The sequence below is a fragment of the Megalobrama amblycephala genome, linkage group LG21 (assembly GCF_018812025.1).
Source record: "Megalobrama amblycephala isolate DHTTF-2021 linkage group LG21, ASM1881202v1, whole genome shotgun sequence".
NCBI lineage: Eukaryota > Metazoa > Chordata > Actinopteri > Cypriniformes > Xenocyprididae > Megalobrama > Megalobrama amblycephala.
In genome coordinates, this window is record NC_063064.1 from 4,792,045 (window position 1) to 4,814,909 (window position 22,865).

Below are 22,865 nucleotides of genomic sequence, written 5' to 3' on the forward strand. Positions count from 1 at the left end.
ATAAAGCTCAGAAGCTTCATGAAGCAGTGTTTTGAAATCTGCCCATACCTATAGATATTGTTGAAAAGTCGTTATTTTGTTTTTTTGGCGCACAAAAAGTATTCTTAGCGCTTTATAATATTACGATAGAACCACTGAACTCACATGAACTGATTCAAATATGTTTTTAGTACCTTTCTGGATCTTGAGAGTTTGAATGGCTTTGCTCTCAATGCAGGCCTCACTGAGACATCGGATTTCATCAACAATATCTTAATTTGTGTTCCGAAGATGAACGAAGGTGTAGAAAGACATGAGGGAGTGTCATTAATGACATTATTTTCATTTTTGGCTGAACTAACCCTTTAAGATTTGCATTAACATATCTATCATATTTTCATTCCGTTTTGTCAACTGCCTCACATGACTTGTATTAAGCGATAAAATATTAATTAATTAATCAATTCATTCAGTTCAGTTGGTCCATGAAAGACTTGTCTAGTTCAGTGATTTAGATTTCGTTTCAAGTGGCTTTAATGGCAAAAAGTATTAACGTTGCCAAAACATTATTAAAGACATCTACACACAATTAAAAATTAAGAAAAAAAGTTTAAGAAGGAAAGTAACCTCTCATTCCCGCTCCGAGTCTCATTCACCTCTCAAATCATCGACTCGTTCTGTGAACTGAAGGGGGCGTTGCTTGTTCAATAGGTCAAGCCAATGAAATGCTTCTTCACAGACCGCACTCGAATGCTATTGGCTCTCGCTACAGTCAGTCTTCTTTGAAGCGTACGCGACTGATTTGTTCACTTAAAAGATTCGTTCAAAACACCACTGACTCGTGACTCGTGACTGTTGTGCTCGATCATGATACTATATAATCAGTGAAAGGGCTTTTCGGCTCTGGCGTGTTCACTGCAGGACTGAAGGGTAACTGGACTTGTTGATGTTGAGTTGGCGTTTTGGATGAAGAGCCGAGGATAGTCCAGACGTTATAATAAACAAGGTTTGTACACACCTGCAATTTTCCAGGCTTTATGTTTGAACAATTTTGGAGTTGCTTCTTTGGCTAAAACTCATCTTGGGATTTTTTTACTTGTATGATTTAATTTTTAACCTGCTTGTGTTATATTCTACTTCAGCCTGCAGTTAAATACATATTTCTCTCTTTTTCCTTTTCTTTTCACTCATGTTAGTGTTTGTTTTGATTCAGGATTTAAACTCGAGTGCCATGACTGTACGCAGAGGTGAGTGTATTAAGCATTGCTTACTTCAAATGTTCTATATTTTTACTTTAAAGGGTTAGTTCACCCAAAAATGGAAATTATGTCATTAATGACTCACCCTCATGTCGTTCCAAACCCGTAAGACCTCCGTTCATCTTCGGAACACAGTTTAAGATATTTTAGATTTAGTCCGAGAGCTTTCTGTCCCTCCATTGAAAATGTATGTACGGTAGACTGTCCATGTCCAGAAAGGTAATAAAAACATCATCAAAGTAGTCCATGTGACATCAGTGGGTTAGTTAGAATTTGTTGAAGCATCGAAAATACATTTTGGTCCAAAAATAACAAAAACTACGACTTTATTCAGCATTGTCTTCTCTTCCGGAATCCTTTCCATTGAACTGATTCCATTGAATCCTTTCATCTGTCGGCGTTGGTAATGCACTTTTACGTCGCCGTGGTTGTTTTTGCCGATTAAGACATCCGCGACATTTTGAAGCATCGAAAATACATTTTGGTCCAAAAATAACAAAAACTACGACTTTATTCAGCGTTGTATTCTCTTTCGGGTCTGTTGTCAATTCGCGTTCACGACTTCGCTTCCTCTTCTTTCCTGTTTGACGGCGGTTGGCATCCAGCTTATTGGTGCATTACCGCCCCCTTCTGCTCCGGAGTGTGGTTCACGACTCCGCAGTGACGCTGCTGATGTAAGACGCTGCTGACGTGTTATCTGGTGCGCTAGAGCTTCGTTTACAGTCTGAGGGAGACGCACGCTGTATTCAAGCTATTCTACATTGTTTGTATTTTGGTATTGCTATATTTTTTAAAATGGTGCGTAAGTGTGCATGTCGCGGATGTCTTAATCACCAAAAACAACCACGGCGACGTAAAAGTGCATTACCAACACCGACAGATGAAAGGATTCAATGGAATCAATTCAGTGGAAAGGATTCTGGAAGAGAAGACAATGCTGAATAAAGTCGTAGTTTTTGTTATTTTTGGACCAAAATGTATTTTCGATGCTTCAACAAATTCTAACTGACCCACTGATGTCACATGGACTACTTTGATGATGTTTTTATTACCTTTCTGGACATGGACAGTATACCGTACATACATTTTCAATGGAGGGACAGAAAGCTCTCGGACTAAATCTAAAATATCTTAAATTGTGTTACGAAGATGAACGGAGGTCTTACGGATTTGGAACGACGTGAGTGTGAGTCATTAATGACATAATTTTCATTTTTGGGTGAACTAACCCTTTAACATTTGCCATTTATCCTCTCTTTTCCAGTGAATGTGGTTATTCTTGTGCTCCTTGTCATCGCCTTTTTAATTATTTTGCATCGAAATCTGCTCAATCTCAATGATTTCCTGAAGCAAGTGAATCCAGGTATGAAGATGCTGATGTTATTGAAGTTTAGAAGTACTTGGCACCCTGAAATGCAGCACCTCACTGGTTTTTCTTTGTGTTTGCAGACACAGTGCCTGGGATGGCCCTGCCCTTTGAGACTGACTTCCTGTCGGATCATAAGGTCATCAGAACAGGAGATGAGATCCCAGTGCTCATCACCGCTCCAGAGGACAGGCTGGGAGCAGCTGTCACCGCCATGAACAGCATCTACCGCAACAGCAAAGCTAATGTAGTATTCAACATAGTGACTCTAAATGAGTCTGTGATCCATCTCAGGTACACCTTATTTTGCATTACAATGGTTTATTAAACCAGGGGTTTTCAAACTGGGGTCTGCAGCTAGGTGGTCCATGGAAAAACTTAAAGGATTAGTCCACTTTCAAATTAAAATTTCCTGGTAATTTACTCACCCCCATGTCATCCAAGATGTCCATGTCCTTCTCTCTTCAGTTGAAAAGAAATTAAGGTTTTTGATGAAAACGTTCCAGGATTTTTCGCCATACACTGGCCTTCAAACGGTTGAAGGTCAGAATTACAGTTTCATTGCAGCTTCAAAGTGTTCTACATGATCCCAGACGAGGAATAAGAGTCTTATCTAGAGAAACCATCACTCATTTTCTAAAAAAAAATGAATTATATATGTTTTAACCATAAATGCTCATCTTGAACTAGCTCTCCTCCTCTTCTCTATTAGAATTCCGGCAGTGTAGACGCTGCTAAGTGTATTACTGCCCTCCACAGGTCAAAGTTTGAACTAATTGTTATATACTTGCACTAGCATATTGAATATGACAATTTAGTCATATAATAATATAATTAATTTTTTTTAGAAAATGAGTGATGGTTTCTCTAGATAAGACCCTTATTCCTCGTCTGGGATCGTGTAGAATGTTTTGAAGCTGCAATTAAAAACTGTAATTTTGACCTTCAACCATTTGGAGGCCATTGAAGTCCATTATATGTAGAAAAATCCTGGAATGTTTTCCTCAAAAACCTTAATTTCTTTTCGACTGAAGAATAAAAGACATGAACATCTTGGATGACATGGGGGTGAGTAAATTATCAGGAAATTTTAATTTGAAAGTGGACTAATCCTTTAGATTAAATGAAGAAGAACCTGATTAACATTTTATTTTAAATAAATAAATAAATCTAACAGCATAGATTAATTCCATAGTGAGTAGAATAAAAAAACAAAGTATTGTAATAGAAACTAAATATTTTCCAAATTATATTTATGCTTATTTATTTTTTCCACAGATTAAATTGTGTCTTTAGGCATGAAACTATATAGCTTCCTTTTAAATTTTAGGATGGGGGTCCCTCGCATGAAAATCATCGTATTTGTGGTCTTTGGCATCTAAAAGATTGAAAACCTCTGCTATAGATTATCAATAAAAAAAAAAAATTAACATAAAAAATGATTAAATAAATTGATGGGGGTCCACTGCATGAGACTGATCAATCTAAAGGATTGAAAACTATACTGTGTTTCATTACCTGTGATCATTGGTACACATGATTATTTCTCATTCCAGAACATGGTTGAGTAAGACTGACTTGAAACATAAAATTATCATTTTTGATCCGAAGATTCTGGCGGGGAAAATTTCTAATGATCCTCAGAAGGTGGAGGCAGTGAAGCCGGTAATCAAGTGCAAGTGCTTCTGTTTGAATAGAAGTGTATGGTGTTGTGTTGTGCAAGTGCCAGTTACGTATCATAACTGTATATGTATTTTATTTTTCAGTTGACTTTCGCCAGATTCTACATGCCAGTTTTCTTGCCGGATGCAGAGAAAGCAATTTACCTAGATGATGATGTAATTGTACAAGGTGAAGTGCATAGTTTTATAGTTTCTAAAGACCCCAGAATTCACATCTTGTCCACAGGGGCATATTTAACATATATGTCCAATTACAGCAGTCTAGAATTACAATCACCTGTTATCTCCTCAATATTTATAATAAATAAATTGAATTCGCAATTATGTAATAATTAGTAATTATGTTTGGAAGATAATCTGTAAGGCAATATTTCACAAACTAAGACCCCTAGGCCCACAGTGTCCACAAGAATATTTGAAGGCCCCTTCCCTTGCTAAATTATACAGGAATTAGGAGTGCCCATAGATTAAAATATATAAATGCAATAATTATAACTAAAATGTATTAAATATTTCAAAAAAATTGAAGGGGGAATTAAAAAAAAATCTGTTTTAGTTGATTTTAAATCTGTCATTTTGAGGCTCCTTTGGAAGTTTGCTTGGAACTCCTTTAAGTGCACAAATACCAAATTGAGTTCTCTTTTGCATCTTCTGTTATAAGTGAGCATAAACAGTTGGGAAAGAAATCGCAAGTATATCAGTATATTGAATCCATTGATTAAGTCTTAAAGGATTAGTTCACTTTAAAATGAAAATTACCCCATGATTTACTCGCCCTCAAGCCATCCTAGGTGTATATTAATAAATATCCTGATGCTCCCAAGCTTTATATTTTGAAGCTCAATCCATCATAAACGTACTCCGCACGGCTCCGAGGGGTTAATAAAGACCTTCTGAAGCAAAGCGATGAGTTTAAGAAAAATATCCTTATTTAACACGTTATAAAGTAAAATAACTAGCTTACAGCCACATGGATTCTACTTGCGTCTAAAGCGTAACTTACGCAACATACTACTGGTTTTACGCTACGCCATGACATACTACGCTATGTCCTACGGCACTTTAGACGCAAATAGAATCTGTTTGACTGGAAGCTAGTTATTTTACTTTATAACGTGTTAAATATGGATTTTTTCTTCAGAAGGCCTTTATTAACCCCCAGAGCCGTGTGGAGTATGTTTATGATGGATGGATGCACTTTCTTGAGCTACAAACAGTTGGTTTCCGTGCACTGCCATTATAAAGCTTGCGAGCATCAGGGTGATTATTAATATAACTACGTATTATTATGTATATTACTGTATTCGTCTGAAAGAAGAAAGTCATATAAACCTAGAATGGCTAAATGAGTAAATTATGGGATAATTTTCATTTTAAAGTGAACTAATCCTTTAAAGTGACATCAGCCTAATAAACCAGCTGCTCTCTGTGTTATGTTCAATCAGACAGCATTAGACAAAGAGAAAATCGCTCACTGCTCTTGGCTAAATAAATTTTATAAATATTTATCTATATTTAATTTTACAGTAAAGTACGGAAGAGGATTAGGGCCAAGCAATAATAAAAAAATAAAACCATCTCGAGATTAAAGTTGTTAAATTTCAAGAAAAAAGTTGAGATAAAATATTGAGAATAAACTTGTTAAATTACGAGAAAAAAACTCCTTAAATTTTGAGAAAAAAGTCAAAATAAAATGTTGAGAATAAACTCGTTAAATTACGAGAAAAAACTTGTTAAATTTCAAGAAAAAAGTTGACATAAAATGTTGAGAATAAACTTGTTAAATTGCGAGAAAAAAACTCCTTAAATTTCGAGAAAAAAGTCGAGATAAAATGTTGAGAATAAACTCGTTAAATTACGAGAAAAAAACTTGTTAAATTTCGAGGAAAAAAGTTGAGATAAAACGTTGAGAATAAAGTTATTAAATTACGAGAAAAAAGTTGTCATTAAATTACGAGAACAAATTCATTAAATTATGAGAAAAATGTTGTTAAATTACGAGAACAATTTGTTCTCATAATTTAACGACTTTTTTCTCATAATTTAATGACTTTATTCTCAACATTTTATCTCTACTTTTTTTCTAAATTTAACGACTTTTTTCTCATAATTTAACGAATTTGGTCTCATAATCTAACGACTTTTTTCTCGTAATTTAACAAGTTTATTCTCAACATTTTATCTCGACTTTTATCTCAAAATTTAACGAGTTTTTTCTCGAAATTTACCAACTTTAATCTTGAGATGGTTTTATTTTTTTATTATTGCTTGGCCCTAATCCTCTTCCGTAGTAAAGACTATGCAGTGTTAATGTACATTTTATTACTTGACTCAATTTCTGTTGACAATACTTGAATATTTTGTTCTACAATGTAAATTACATACACCCCAAAGGTCTTTATCTAGTTACTTATTAGAAACATACGTTTGTTTGTTTTTTGTTTTTTAAAGTAAACATAACTGCTTCAATATTCGTGTTTTTGATATGGGTGTGTAATTTGTTGAAGAACAAAACGTCCAAGCAATGTCAAGTTATGTTTACCACAGACCTTATTTTACTTATAAATTGAAAAACCCCATTATAGAAACCCAATAGGAAAATCTTGAAGGAACCAGTGGTGAATTAATCATCCAGGTTTTGATGTGGTCCCTGCACTACTATGTAATGTTACATTTTTTTAATTCAGTGAGTGGCATCCAGTTATATGGGAAATTAAAGTGGTTATTTTGTATATATATAAAGCTCAAAGTTGCTGCTGTAATTACTGAAAGAAATGAAATGTAAAGTTCATTGTATTGTGGACTGCAGTGGTCTTTGCATTTCCCCTTTGGTTTTATACTGCACATTTTATTACATGTAGTACGCCATCTGCATATTTTACACATTGAGAAAATCTGCATACTGTGCAAATATGGATATTATATACTGCACAATTCGTATTGTATGGTACTGTGCAAATTTTAACTAAAATACAGTAGTAAGTACTAATTGTATTCTTTTCTATGCTTCAGGGGACATTCGTGAGCTTTTTGACACCAGTCTTAAGTTTGGACATGCAGCAGCTTTCTCAGAGGACTGTGACTCCGCCTCCTCTAAAGGCATGTTCAGAGGAGCCGGAAATCAGGTATGATTATTCTGTCCTAAGTCTCACCTGCCTGGATTCCTCAATTCACACTGTATTTAGAACATCATCAGAATATTTGAATAAACGTATGCATCATCTTTCATTATCCAAATATAGTCATATGGTTTTTAAATATGTAAACCATTTATTTTCTTTGTGATTGTATACAGTCACTGTGGTATAAAATTATTCATACCATCCAGCCCCAATTAAAAAAAAGGCATTATTCCATACATTTAAATGGATTTGTTTATTTGTTTTACCCGCTACAGAACAGCTATATTGGTTTTCTGGACTTCAAAAAAGAGGCGATCAAGAAGCTTGGAATGAGAGCAAACACTTGCTCGTTCAATCCTGGAGTCTTTGTGGCCAATTTAACCGAGTGGAAGCAGCAGAATATCACCAGCCAGCTTGAGTTCTGGATGGAGTACAATGTCAAGTTAGTTTCGTGTTTTATTACTTGCATTGTGTTTCTGCTCTATTATGAAAACTACATTCATTCATAAAATGTTAAGGACAGCTGTTGTGTGTTACAAGGCAAAGAACCAGAGTAAAATCTGTTCCCAGTGTTTAATCTCAGTTAAAATCCTCTTTAGTCATGGTATAAGACATCTTGAGGCCTCTGGAGGTCCAGGGCTGTTAATGGTTTTGTGTGGTGGTTTTGCTCTAGAGAGGACCTTTACAGTAGGACTTTAGCAGACAGCATCACGACGCCACCTATGCTCATTGTATTCTACAAGCAGCACTCGAACATCGATCCCATGTGGCACGTCCGACATCTCGGTAAGGAAATCGTTCGAGGCTCTGGTTCATAAATGTAAAGCAGCTTTTTGAATCTCGAAGTGACCAATAATTTATTTTCATTTCGCTCTTTGTTTTTAGGGGCAACAGGAGCGGGGAAACGGTATTCACCTCAGTTTGTGAATGCTGCTAAACTTCTCCATTGGAACGGACATTATAAACCGTGGGGAAGAACCTCGTCTTTTCCTGACATTTGGGACAAATGGTACATTCCAGATCCCACAGGTAAATTCCACCCAATCCGGAGACATGCTGAGGAAAAATAGACTGTGGCTTGGACTACATTTAAAAACAAACAAACAAAAAAAACAAATACACAAGTGCTTTGTGGAGGGACATTGGAACGTTTGACTTTGTTCAGGGGACGTCTGGAAGCAAAATATGGGGCTTTCTTTCTAGGCCTTTAAGAAACCTAGAAGTACCTAAGTTACTGGGACCATCAGCAAAGAAGCAACATTCAACACCAATCAATGCACTACCTCAGCATTTATTGTCTAATTATAAAGTAATAACACTAAAACATTTGTTACAGCTTTTAAATTTTCATTTTGTATACTACATCCATGCAAGTTTTTTAAATCTGTAATAATCCTGAATATTTTGGGGTGGAATTGTGGACCCACCTCTTTTTTTGTGCAAAATGTTTCAGGGCTTAAACACAAACCTGTGACAATTAACATTTCAGAATTTGTAAGGAGAATTTCTTTCTTTGACACTACAGGAACCACTTTTGCTTTCAGTGGATGTTTTTTCCCCCCACATGTCAGCTGTTACTGTTGAAGGGGAATATATGCTAATTTGTACAGAAAGGAAAACATGCTCAAAGTATTGAATAAAGCTCAGTAAGTTTTGTATGCAATGTCAGGAGTATTAACCCTTTATTTATTCAAATAACATTGAACGCACAATTAATTATGAATTAATACATACAGATGCACTCCAACCAGTGCCATTTTACAATCTGATTCCTCTCAGTCCATAAATCATTTTCTGGTGGAATTTTACACAAAATCTGTGTTGAAATCATATGCGTCGTCATTGTTGTTGTTCTGCATTGAAGTCAGGTCAACGTTGACGGAGACAAACTTCACTTTAGTTTCTTTTGGTGGCTTTTCTACATAAGATAAAAGACAAAACAACTGAGAAAGACAGAAGACATCAAAAAAGTTTATTGGTGTAAATCAGAAAACAACATACCTTTTCTCTTTTGTGTTGATTCCTGAATCGGTGTCTCCATCTTTGAAATGGGGGTTTCAGCCTCAGGCTTAAAAACAGAAAATGTGTCGATCAATATTTAACATAAGCCAATTAGTGCATTCTGAGAATTGAGGTAATGTGCTGGGCTCAAAACACACTCTATGGGCAGCAGCTATGTACCAAAAACAAAACAAAACTTGATACTCAATTAGTGAAAAAAAAAAAAAAAAAAAAAAGCACAAACTTGATATGAAATAAAAATTCACCCTATTTGCAATTGCATGTTAGTGGTCTTACTGTAAACTGCTCATCCATCGGTTTCATTTAAGAAATGTTTGACATTATGCTATGTGCTGCGCTTTAGCCCGGTCTCTCAAATCAACTGCATTTGAGTGCAACGCCTACATCTCATAATCCAATCAATGACTGGTGCATAACTGATGGATACCCATCCTTAATTTTTTTCCCCCTGATAATCCATTTCACTTAGATGTTCAAACTTATCTTCAAACACAACTTGATGATGAGCTCCTGAAATCCCCTGATCTTTAATGGGGAGTGTTGCTCAACTCGTCTCTACAGAATCCCCCACAGGCGCTCAAGAGTGTTAAAATTGAGTGTAGTATATTCCACAAAGGTTTTTCACCTTGAGAATGCATATCCTAACTGTCATGTTGAAAAAATGCCCAACAATGCAGGGAATGAGGAAAGGGTAACCTCTTCTGTTTCAAGTTTGTGTATTAAATTACACAGTGTTGTGGGAATTCATGACAGCATTGATAAAGCACAACTCCCTCACACCTTCAGCACTCCATACATCCCTATATAAGAGCTTTACTACCACTGAACTTTACTGTGGGAACCAGGCACTTCTCACTGTACTCCTCCTCTAGCAACACCATGACATTTTGGATGCTGTTAGATCCAAAATGATTGATTTGGTCTCATTAGACCAGAGTATTGATTCCCAGAATCATTATATTTTGTAAATATGGGCTAACTGACTTTATTGTGCTTTGGCTACAGTAGGTAGTTCCAGTGAGAACAACAACCATGCATGTCATTTCTGCAGGCTGCATCTTACTTTGCCTTAAACTTACACCAGAAAATTTTTATTTCATTTTATTTAGTATCTTTTGGGAGGGTGTACTCATTTTTGCTACACAACATTTTATCACCTTGATAAGAAAATCTTATTTTCCTGAATAATTTTGACATGCTTCTTTGGTAATTGATTAAGCAGACTTGCTGGAACATTATATCTCTAAAGAACCCTAATATGTCTTCTAAGTAATTGAGTAATTGCTGACTTTCAGAAGTTTCAGAGGGGGTGTACTCATTTATGCTGTGCACTGTATGGGCGAAATAAATGTGAAAGTTACCAGGCTTACCTAGAAGTGACAGAGTTGAAACATTAGATAATTTAGCACAGACAAGTTAGAAGGTGATTTCAATCAAACTAATCTCACATCAACATGTTAAATATCTTGGAGCTACACTTTCAAAACTGCATGTTGACCTGTTTAGTTTTATGTACTGCGACAAGCCGAAATTATTTTCTGTAGTAATCGGCAGCATGAGAGATCTTAAGATGTATTAAGCCCAAAACACTTCTTCAATGTGTATTCTGAGAAACAATGACATTTATCTCATGTATGGTTTGTGAATATCGAATCTACTGGAGTTGCTGTCAGAGAGAGATCAGAGTTGGATTAGAAGGTCATCAAGGACTTATGTGAAAAACAAACTCATCATTTCTCATTGTCTCCGATGACAGAAGTGCTCCAGAGGTAAGTCGCTCATATGAAGTACCTTGTCTGTGCTGGCGGTGGTCATGTCCATCTCATCTGCTTCTGTCGTTGCTGTCGTTGTTATCGTCTCTTTAGGCAGCTCACTGACATTCAGCACACCAGCAGTGGGGCCTTTTGAGGTAAAACTTAAACTGCTTGCTAGATTTGGGAACCGCACACCTGAGGACAAGTACATTTTAGTGCATTGATATATTTTTACATGAAATATCAAGTGGTATATTCAGATTTGTTTAATGAACTGATGTACCTCTGATAACATTTTCGTTGCCCGTTCTCACCATGTTCATATCCAGACCTGACTGCAGTTCAGTCACTATGGATTCAGAGAGGTATGAGGGGAGGCCCTGCCGCTCTGGAACTCTGCAGTGGTAACTTAGTTTAGCCCTAAAACATCAACACAAAACTTAGGAAGAGAGAGGATACAGGGCACAACTGCTGATTCAACTTTAACAGAAAGAGTCATTTAAGAATTATGTATGATGAATATAATCTGAAACTAACCCAGTCCAATCGTTGAGGAATGTCGTGGCTGCCAGCTCTGTGTTTGGAATGCCACCTTTCTGCAGGAAACCTCGTTTCTTAGCCAAGGTGGTCAAGAACTCTAAGGAGTTTCTGTAGTCTGGGACATTGTACTGTAGCATTATCTGAAAGAGACACATGAAAAAAAGTTTGCATTATTGTATGAGGTTAAATAGAAAATAACCCCCCAAAAATTAAGTAAATTGACCCCTCAAAATGTATTTCTGTTGTTAAAGTTTTGCTTTTGTCTTAATTTAATTCCTGTTACAGTTATTACCTTTTATTCTATGAAAAAAGCCCCTTTAGAAACAATGAAAGTCAATTTTTTATATAATAAATAAATAAATAAATGCATGCACAAAATTTATAAGGGCCGTGCAATCAATCGCAAATAAATCACAATATGAGCCACATGCGATTTCTAAACTGCATGAAGCTTTTATTTTTATTTACTTAATATTTTAAATTCAGAATTGTCACTTTCTCAGACCTGCTAACCTTTATCCATTTAGCATAGGAGGTATTCATTTTGACCTTAAAATATGCTGGAACGAAAGCTGGACATTTCAGTGAACTTTCATTGTAAAAATAGCCTTTAGTTTACAGCACAGACTGGAATACCAGTTTAAACCACAGACATACACCAAGCGGCAACCTCCCCCAGTTTCTCTTGAAGCCAATACGGAAGTGACTTAAACTGCAATTCATCGACTTGCCGCTAGGGACAGGCTCCAAAAGAGAGCAGAATCTCATTGAGTCCCATGTTAAATTGGCCAATTTTACAGCAGAACAAACATGTTTACAGGTTGGTACAAATTGTGGTTTTGGTCTATACTGCTAATTTTGCCCTTCATGATAACTCTGAGGGGGGTGAGTTGTTTTTATAACTCATCCATTTAAATTATATTAAGCCTTAAAAGTTCTGCATAATTAAGGGCGTGGTCACTTTGAGTGACAGGTAGATTGTGCTGCTGTCTGTGAGCCGTCACTTTACCTCAGCTAATTCCAGCCGCTGAATTTGGCATCTCTGCCGTGTTTGTGCTTTTTTCGGGATTATTTTATACAATTATAAAATAATATGGTTTGCTGCGTTAATGATCGAGACTCGAGACAGATGTGCGTCTGTGTAGATGTGCTCGCATGCGGAAGATAAACAGAACACACGTTGGATCGTCTTGGCATTGGCTAAAAGTTTTGTTTGTGAGATTTACTGACTATGGCTGGAGAATATGCCACTCAAGACACCACAAACTCCGACAGCACTGCTTGGATATTATAACTAAAACTGCTGAATTTTGGACGTGGGCTCATTTGTTTATGATATGATCATATGCAGTTTTACAACATAAACGCTGCCCAGGTTGCATAATTTCTTAAAGAACGATGATGGAGAGCAGATCATTCAGGAGAAATGTGATGCAAACAATGGATAATATATCGATATTTCATGGATTTAACGCTTTTGTGGACAAAAAGTACTGTTTTTTTTTTTTTTTTTTAAATGGACACTCATGGACATTTTTCCCCAAGTGCAACGGATTGGATTCATGTCACGATCACCATTTCATTATAAAGGTATGAAGTACTGTTTGATTTTTCGTGTTGTCATATGCAAACCTGACACAAATTTCAATTACTGGTGCTGGAGCATATCGTAAAAAAGACGCCGTAGATTGACAGTAAACCTTTAGAACTTTCTAATGATATAACTTATCTTTATTAACTTGTATGTCATAGACCAGTGGTCACCAACCTTTTTAAGACCAAGATCCCTGACTTCGACCTTTATGAAAGACAAGATCTACTTGATAGAAAAAGACATCCCAGATTGTATTTAGTATTTTTTTCATGGCCAATTTAGATTCTGATTTATTTATTTATTTTTACAAGCAAATTGGCTAATTCTGATACTGGTTGCAGATATTTTTTATTAATATTATTATAATAAACAAAAATATAGCCATTTCAAATTAGAGGTAACCACTGCTTTTTAATCACAGTCCAAACAAAGATGCCACACACGTTGCATGAGCAGTTTTTCATTTGAATTAGATTTAATTTCAAGATTTAAAGCAAAAACAGAACGGTCTGACTTTATCTTTGAGAAATTATGCTACACACACAAAAAAAGCTTGAAACAAAAACAGCAGGCTGAATGAGCCGCAAATTCACTCTCTGACAGCAGGTGGCGCTTATGGAACAGCAGTGATACAGCGTTTCCTTGGTTACCGCTGTAAACAAAGCTGAACTGCGCTACTTTATTCTGAGGTAAGAGGAAAATAAAATGCCGTTGCCATCGAAATTCCTTTTAGAGATGAATTCATATAACCCCTCACCCCCAATTCAATATTTATATTTTCTTCCTATATTTCGAGCATCGTGAACAGTGAGCTGCTCTGCCTGCTACATAATTTTCTCCTCTTCGCGTCCGTCTTCAGCGTCTCTGGCCTCTTGTTAACGGCCGTTTACAGACTCAGACATGAGGTGGGCTATTTAATTTATCACTGTCCCATTAGCTCCCGAAAATAACAGAAAAATAAATACAAAAATACAGTACAAAGACTGGAGAAATATATTTTTGTATTTCTGTTATTTTCGCGAGTTACTGGAACAGTGATAAAGATCGACGGGTTGGCGAATGGCGACCACTGTCATAGACTGTAAACAAATATGGACGTAGTGTCCGTGACGTCACCCGTAGATTTCTGAAGAGCAGTTTTGAGGTGAAAATGAGGCCGCTGCCATCTTAAGGCTGGAATACACTACACGATTTTTTAAAATCTGAACAGATTTTAAAACACTAGGCATCATACACTTGCCGACTTTGTAAATGGTTACAGAGAAAAGCCGGGCATCATACACTACCAGACTTTAAAATCGTTCGGAACACAAACAGAAACACATGCTTGGTTGATAGGAGACGCATGACAGACAGGCGAAACAAATGCAAGAGATGAGTAGTGGAAGATGCGAGGCAAATGCTTTTGGAGATAGACAGGGGTGGGTAGACACAGTCAGTATGGACAGATTACAACAGGAGTTAGAGGTAAATTGTGTAGTTTTATGAATATCCAAGTTGTTACCTATAATGTAATCAATTATCATAATCAGTCGCTATGTACATTTAATGTAATATAATTAATAATTCTTCTGGCGTAAATGTATAATAGTGATGAATATTAACATATTTAATAATGAATGAATCCGGATTTGCCGCAGAATGTGGTTTGCTAACTCTCTCAAGACAAAGCTAACAGTACAGTACTTACTGAAGCAATTTTTCTATCATGGTGGAGCTCCACTTATTCTTCAGTGATTTTTTTTATTGCGTTATGAAAAAGAATTTCCGTATTTTTCAACTTGGGAGCGACGTGAGCTGTATTGACCCGACTGTGTGACGAAACTGCCGCAAACAAATATAAAACGGCAGATTCTGCATTTTCTCATTCATGAATGTCATGTGCGATCTCGCGGGCGCGGCTCCATCTAGCGGCTGTAAGCGGTATATTTTAGTGTCTCAACATGGATTACCATGATTACTCGTCAGGCGCCAAGCTTGTGATTCGTGCGCTGAATGAGGTAAGTTTTTCCTTATTACCCGATTTTGTACAGTAGTCTCATTTTTTTCTCGATCTTTTTGACTTTGCACCCTTGATTTGCATTGTTTGGGCAGCGTATGACTGTATCGTGTACTGTATTTATACAACAACAACACATATAGTGCACTGATGTGTGTTCTAAAATCGGCTCAAAATATCAAACATGTTTGATATCCTCCGACTGGATGGAATCAAAATCTGAAGCTAAAAAATCGGAGTCTATGACCATGATATACTACGCGATTTTCCATGGAATCTGTCGGCTCAAATCTGCAGACTGGCTCTGACTTTTGTCAACTAGCGTCAACTTGTTCAGACTATAAATCGGGGGGAAAATCGAGGCAAAAATCGTGTAGTGTATTCCAGCCTTTAGCTGCACGTCAGAAATCTACGGGTGACACTACGTCCATATTTTTTTACAGTCTGACATACATCAATGAGCCAAAACATTATGACCACCAGCCTAATATGCTGTCAGTCCTCTGCGTGCTGCCAAAACTGTGCCGACCCGCAGGGCATGGACTCTACAAGACCTCTGAAGGTGTCGTGTGGTTTCAAAGACATTAGCAGCAGGGCCCGTATTTATCAAGTTTCTCAAAGTGCCATTTTAATCTTAAGTGCTGAGAATTCATGAAATTTACTCCTCCTTTCAAACTTAAGTATAAAAGAAAGTTATCAAATTCCTTAAAGCTAAGAATCACTCTTACTCTCCCAGTTATTTAAGACAGCTTGAGAGATCTCTCAAGTGGTTAGGAGTTGCCAGTAGGGGCTTGTGATTGCACGGAGGAGACAGAGATGTGCGCAAACCTTTCAGGGGAGCAAGAATGTTTTTGAAATGTTTGATGACAAGCAGTTTGGACAGAGCAGGCATCATCTTTGTCAGCGCTGATTAATGTTGGGCTGAACTGTTTGACTAATTCAGCAAGCAGTAGCACTTCTTCCTCACGCCAGTTCGGTTTTCTTTTGGAATCCATGGCGGCTGATTATATCATAATATCTAGGTCAGTTAACAGCATATTGGTTTAAAAATTGCAATTAAAACATGGTTGAAAACATGTTTATCTTTCATTTCCAATATGTATATCATGTTTTCTCTTAAATTCTTTATTGTCAAATGTGTGTTGAATGTAAACTTCTCTTTGCAATTTCACCATTCAATGTGAACTTATCTGACAATATTCTTAAATAAGGAAATCTGTTCAGTGATTGGTCCATGCCTATGTCGTCATCTAAAATCCCGTCTGGCACAGCAAAGTGTCGTGAATCTCAAAGACTGACACTTGAGATTTAGTCCTCAGTTCACTTAAATTACGACCGAGATGCTTGATAACTAACTTTTAAGCGCAGCTTTGAGCCAAGAATTTTTTTTACTCTCAAGACAATTCTTAGCAGTGTTCTTGTGAGTAATTCTCAGAAACTTGATAAACACAGGTCCAGATCCTTCAAGTCCTGTAGGTTGTGAGGTGGAGCCGCCGTGGATCAAACTTGTTGCACTGGCACATTCCACAAATGCTCAATTAGATTGAGATCTGGGGAATTTGTAGGCCAGGGCACCCTGAATTCTTCATGTTCCTCAAACCATTCCTGAACATGTGTGTAGTGTGGCAGGTGCATTATCCTGCTGTAAGGGCCACTTCCATCAGGAAATGCCATTGTCATCAAGGGGTGAACCTGGTCTGCAACAATGTTTAAGTAGGTGGCACTTGTCAAATTTACATCCACATGAATGACCGGGCCCAGGCTTTCCCATTGTCCAGAGCATCAAACTCCCTCCACCGGCTTGTCCCACAGTGCATCCTGCTGCCATCATTTCTCCAGGTAAATGGCGCACGCATACACGGCTGTCCATGTGATGTAAAAGAAAATAGGACTCATCGGACCAGACAACCTTCTTCCACAGCTTCAAGGTCAGTTCCGACACTCACATGCCCACTGTAGGCTCTGAGTGTGATGCACTCAGAGCCTTGGCTCGGACCAGACGGTATAGCCTTCTTTGCCCTTGTGCATCAATAAGCCTTGTCGCTGGTTTGTCCCTCCTTGGACCACTGTTGGTAAATTCTCACTACTCACCACTGCCCATTTCTCCTGCATCCAACACGTTGATTACGAGAACTGATAGTTTGCTTACCATCTCCTCTACACAGACCTTGATATGTGGCCTTGTTAAGAGATGATCAACAATATTCGCTTCGCCTGTGACTAGCCTGATGTTTTGGCTCATCAGTGTAAGCAAAGTAGATGCTTTCAAAATGAATCAGTCACTTCCTTTGTAACCAGTTCAAGAGAGTATGAAGTATAGGCACTAACGGAACCAAAACAAAAATTCTATGCAATCATGAGTTATCAATATTTGATCTAAAAGCCACAAATCTCCCATTGTGGTTTCTTAAGGTGTTCATATGTGAGTGGTGTTTCTTACATGCTGCTGAATGCACTGTTTGAGTAGAGTCCTGACTGCTTCCAGGGGACTCTCCTCCTTTTCCTCCACCTGCAGGCTCCTGAGGGCCATCACATCTCCTGGGTTACTGGGGGCAGCCAAAATCCCTGGGCTGTCAATCATCTTCAACTTCTTAGTAATATGCACTTCCTGCATACATCTATATAGAGGAAGAATGTTATTGAGGGTGGTATGTTATTGAGGCTCAATGCCTTGCAGAAAAAAAATGCATTTTGGGATATGAAGCTCAGTGTTGGATTGATTAAAGACTTCATGATGTGGTCAGACCAATACAGTTCATCATGCTTCAAATGCACATGTACTAAGACACTAAAATGGTGAAGATTTACCTGGTCAATCCTCTCTGTACGCCAACATTACACGCTCGGATTTCTTTCAGACTATTGATGATGCTGCTCTTTCCCACGTTAGGGAAACCTGAAGACCAGGCAACAATAAAAGGTTCAATATGAACATTTTTTAAAGAAAAAGAAAACAGTCAAGAAGTTATTTTATGATGAAGAAATGAGATCACCGTGGTCCATACAAATGACAAGTCTTACCGACAACGCCAACTTTAAGCATGGTCTCGCCATCCTTCTTGTTAGCCAAGTCATTAAGCGTCTGTAGGAGACCATCGCTTCCAAAACATGAAGCTGCTCTGCTGCGATCCAGAACTGCATTAGTTCCTCTCTGCTTCTTCTGTTGCTGTAAAATGGAGAATATGAGCTGTTGTTGTTGTTGTTTTAATTTTGTTTTTTTTTTTTTGATATACTAAAGCTTATTAAAAATACTAGATTATATTGCTTACAAAAAGATAATATAAAAATAATGCATTAAAATAGAAAATAGTTTGTTTTAAATATTTCATAATATGACTATTTTTTACTGTATTTTAGATCAAATAAATGCAGCCGTGGTGAGTATAAGACTTATTTCAAAAACACCAAAAGAAAATCTTACCGACGCCAAAATTTAAAATGGTAGTACCCAATCAATTCTGAACCGATAAGGGCCACCGAACATTTTTTTTTTTTCTTGTTGCATATACCATTTAATTTAGGAATATTTTGCATTATGGTACCACATGTACATACCACAGTTCTGTCCTTTAGTTGCATCGATGCTTTGAAGAGAAACGTTGGACACTCAGCTTGAAGATACCCAAGCCATTTCTCTAGGTTATCTTTAGGAACAAGATCTAGAAAGTAAAAAAAGAGACTTTAGCATCCAGTTTCCATCAAGATAACTGGATGACTTTAAGTATATGTCTAGGGCCCTATGAAATCCATTTTATTTTTTCCCAAATTCCGTTTTTAATTTTTCTGGATTCCGTTTTTTTCCGTTTTATTTATTTTTTGACTCCATTTTAATAGTTAAGTTAAATTTTAGTAATCAAAAAGCATGTCTAATTAATTGAAATAATGAATCTTGTCCAATTTACCAAGTTGTTAAAAGTTTAACAAAAAATAAATAAATTTTTTAGGGCCCTATGATAAACGTTTTATTCTTTCCCCTCAAATGTTATTTTTACCAAATTCTGTTTTCTGGATTCCATTTTAATGGTTTAATTCCATTTTAATAATCAAAAAGCATGTCTAATTAATTGAATTCTTAAAAACAACAATATTTATTAATTAAAAAAATATATTTTTATGATTTTCTTTTTTTTCCAGAAGTTCTGTTGTGTATTTAAATTTTTCAGGTAATCAAATGTACGCATACCATTTCATTTATCTTTTAATCATGAAATTAAACTTTGTCAAACAATGTGCTGCACAACTCTTAAAATTAAAACATGGAAGAAACACTGAGATTATTGTTTAAAAATATATTTTAATAATTTATTGTTAAATTAAATTATCTAAATTAAATACGTTTCTGTCAAGTTAAATCAAACTTTTATTTTGACGGTTTGCCTAGAGCTTTGAGTTTCTCTGTGTTTACGACGGTAGTTTTCTCAAACGAAGCGGTTAAATGCCGATGAAGTGACTTTCAGAGCAGCTCTGGAGATGAATTTGTGTGTTAATATAGTGAGGCGACAGGACGAAAACACCACGAGCGTTGCATGTGCTTCAGCGTGCGTGCGGTGGTGTGAGGTAAATGAAACTGTGCTTCCGCATCATTCATTTCAGAGGCACACAGGCATACAGGATTCATGTTTAAATACTCTTTTTGCAGTTTAATATTCACAGACACTAGTCTATATCGCGATTTAATTTAAGTGTACTGACCTGCTTTTAATTCATTCATCAAAAATTTGACAAATTCCGTGACATTCCACGTTATATAGTAAATTCCGTTTTTATGAATGGATTCCGAGATTCCGTCCGCGATTCCGTGATCGCGGAAATTATAGGGCCCTAGATGGCAATACAGACCGCTCTCTACCTATTTTGTTCAATACGAACAGGAGTTTTTTCTTTCCCTCGTGTTTCAGGACAGTTTCCTCCAGCTGAGGACAGCGGCAGCCCAGAGGATCTCTAGCATCCAGAACCTCCACTATCATGTCAGATGCCTCAATAACCTGCACAAGAATTCAATGCAATGTAAGATCAACCCTGTGAATGACAATTTTGGCCATGTTGGAGACCATCACACAAATTCAGGAATATATCATTGTCAATTTGTTATGCTGGATATCAGTTTGTCAACTTGCCTTGTTTAGCTCGCAGCATTTGAATGCTTTAGCGCTTTTCTCTTTAACTAATGCAGCCCTTGCTTCTCTAATTTTCGTCGCCTGCAAACAAACAAAGTTAGAAGCGAAGCTAGAGTCAGCGATTTACTTTTATAATAAACGTTTCAATACCTTTCTTTCCTTTTTGGCTTGCTTGGCTTGCTTGGCTTTCTTGGCTGCAGGTTCGACTTCAGCACTGGCAGCTTCTTTCTCCTTTTTCCTCTTTTCAGCTCTTTCTTGCTGTTTTGCAATCTTGTTTTGCTCCTTCAGAGCTTCAAGCTTCAAGAACACACATTTATTACACATCAGTTTACTTCAAAGACATATGCTTCAGTAATAGATATGTACAAAACACTTTGACTATAAATTTAGAAAAATTAAATTTTAGTACTGATCTTACTTCCTGTTTTCTCTGCTCAGCTTCTCGAAGCACTTCCTCTTTAAAAGGTGCACTGTTTGGTACCCCAGCATCTTTCTTTGGCTTTCTGCTTATCCCGGTCTTCTTTGCCGCTTTCCGTAATTTACGGTTATGCTCCCGAACCTAGAAACGGAGAAAGACAAAAAAAATAAATAAATAAAAAATAGTGTCCAAATGTGTAATAATAACATCCAGAACAATAATAAACAACATTCATTCTTGTCATATGTTTGTCAGTAAATCAGACATTCACTTAAAGGGTTAGTTCACCCAAAAAATGAAAATAATGTCATTTATTACATAAGACCTTCGTTAATCTTCGGAACACAAATTAAGATATTTTTGTTGAAATCCGATGGCTCAGTGAGGCCTGCATAGCCAGCAATGACATTTGCTCTCTCAAGATCCATTAATGTACTAAAAACATATTTAAATCAGTTCATGTGAGTACAGTGGTTCAATATTAATATCATAAAGCGACGAGAATATTTTTGGTGCGCCAAAAAAACAAAATAACGACTTGCATAGTCATGGACGATTTCAAAACACTGCTTCGGGAAGCATCGGAGCGTTATGAATCTTTTGTGTCTAATCATGGTTCGGCCCCGAACCGCTGATTCGATACACTGATTCATTATGCATCGTTTTGAAATCGGCCATCAGTAAATAAGTCGTTATTTTGTTTTTTTGGCGCACCAAAAATATTCTCGTCGCTTTATGATATTAATATTGAACCACTGTACTCACATGAACTGATTTAAATATGTTTTTAGTACATTAATGGATCTTGAGAGAGCAAATGTCATTGCTGGCTATGCAGGCCTCACTGAGCCATCGGATTTCAACAAAAATATCTTAATTTGTGTTCTGAAGATGAACGAAGGCCTTACAGGTGTGGAACGGCATGAGGGTGAGTAATAAATGACATTATTTTCATTCTTAGGTGAACTAACCCTTTAAATAAAAAGGTTACTTGTCTGTAAAGAAAAAATAAATTTATGTTCTATCAGCATAATTGTGATATTTGCTATCTGAAATTGATTTCCAGGGCATTTTTTCCTAACCTTATTAAAAGTTTGCATTATCTTAAATTCTTAAATTTTATCAATAAATTCCATTAGAATAATAAGACACTATAGGACTATTACCAATCAAATTAAATCAGTATCAAAAGGTTATGAGATTATTATTTTTAAATATACAAATATTACATTTTTAAAATATGCAATGATACTTTTAATTATGAATCTAAACAGGCACTAGGTTACGGCATTTTTTTACTGAATGATTGTTCATATACTGTTAACTCTATTGCACACCGTGGCACTCTTTTTGTTAGCTCTAGTTGACTGACAACAACCAGGTCGGTACCAAAGCCCATATTTACTTATATAATATAAATGAACACTTGAAATCTCTTACCTTCTTTTGTATTTTGAAGCGTTTGGCGCATGATACGCGTTTGCTTGCCTTCTTCAACTCTACAAAAGACACGTGAGTTACCTCAGATTACTTCTACTAGTTTATTACATCCTTATAACGAACAATGGGTAAATATAACGATTTACGTTGTGTATATACAGTTAAAGTATGTTAATAATAACATTTTCGAGATTATATACTCACTCGGTCTCTTCATGTCTGTCGCTGCTCCAGCACGCGCTCCTCTCGTTCACAGCGCAGCACGTGTCTACCCCTCACTTCCGCTTCCGCTTTCGCACTGTAAAGGGTTAATTTTTTTTCCTCTTGGTTTCTTAATAAATCAATCAGCCTCCTTGTTGAATGTGTGTCAGTCCTCAGACAGCTCTCAGAGGCAGCTGATCAGACACGGACGGTAAGGCCTGCAGCTCGCGCGCTCTGTGTATTGTTTGCCATGTCTCCTGTTCATGCTGTAATAAAGCGCGAGCATCATCACGCAGAGTGTTGCATGGCCCAGTGCGTGCGCGCGTGCGTGCGTGTGTGTGTGTGTCTTTGTTTTTATCCGCCTGTCCTGAT

At 36.8% G+C, this 22,865-nt stretch overlaps 3 protein-coding genes and 1 non-coding gene across 5 annotated transcripts in view; 2 read left to right on the forward strand and 2 right to left on the reverse strand.

Annotated features, from left to right (window-relative positions):
- Positions 1-818: 818 nt before the first annotated feature.
- Positions 819-9,071, forward strand: glt8d1 (glycosyltransferase 8 domain containing 1). Of its 2 annotated transcripts, none has more exons than XM_048171956.1 (10): positions 819-985; positions 1,176-1,226; positions 2,503-2,601; positions 2,688-2,898; positions 4,161-4,269; positions 4,371-4,455; positions 7,299-7,411; positions 7,684-7,850; positions 8,082-8,194; positions 8,294-9,071. In XM_048171956.1, the coding sequence occupies exons 2-10, from the start codon at positions 1,211-1,213 to the stop codon at positions 8,476-8,478; spliced, it is 1,098 nt and encodes a 365-aa protein (XP_048027913.1). In that variant the 5' UTR covers positions 819-985; positions 1,176-1,210; the 3' UTR covers positions 8,479-9,071. The 2 variants fall into 2 exon arrangements, with proteins under 2 accessions (XP_048027913.1, XP_048027912.1); XM_048171955.1 differs by having other exon boundaries at positions 1,193-1,226.
- gnl3 (guanine nucleotide binding protein-like 3 (nucleolar)) lies at positions 9,060-22,687 on the reverse strand. The gene is made up of 15 exons (XM_048171954.1): positions 22,497-22,687; positions 22,293-22,351; positions 20,853-20,993; positions 20,585-20,731; positions 20,435-20,515; positions 20,167-20,302; positions 18,873-18,976; positions 18,339-18,483; positions 18,126-18,213; positions 17,758-17,935; positions 11,722-11,864; positions 11,468-11,604; positions 11,222-11,379; positions 9,410-9,476; positions 9,060-9,326 (listed from the first exon to the last, which is right to left on the reverse strand). Exons 1-15 carry the CDS (start codon positions 22,507-22,509, stop codon positions 9,214-9,216), a joined length of 1,710 nt encoding a protein of 569 aa, XP_048027911.1. The 5' UTR covers positions 22,510-22,687; the 3' UTR covers positions 9,060-9,213.
- Positions 18,013-18,089, reverse strand: LOC125257337. The gene has a single exon (XR_007182347.1). It is a non-coding gene; the product is annotated as a small nucleolar RNA SNORD69 (small nucleolar RNA).
- The window catches only part of pbrm1 (polybromo 1), a 34,464-nt gene continuing 34,162 nt past the window's right edge, over positions 22,564-22,865 (forward strand). The window contains 1 exon segment of the mRNA XM_048171953.1: positions 22,564-22,704. The gene's annotated coding sequence lies outside the window, so the exon portion shown is untranslated.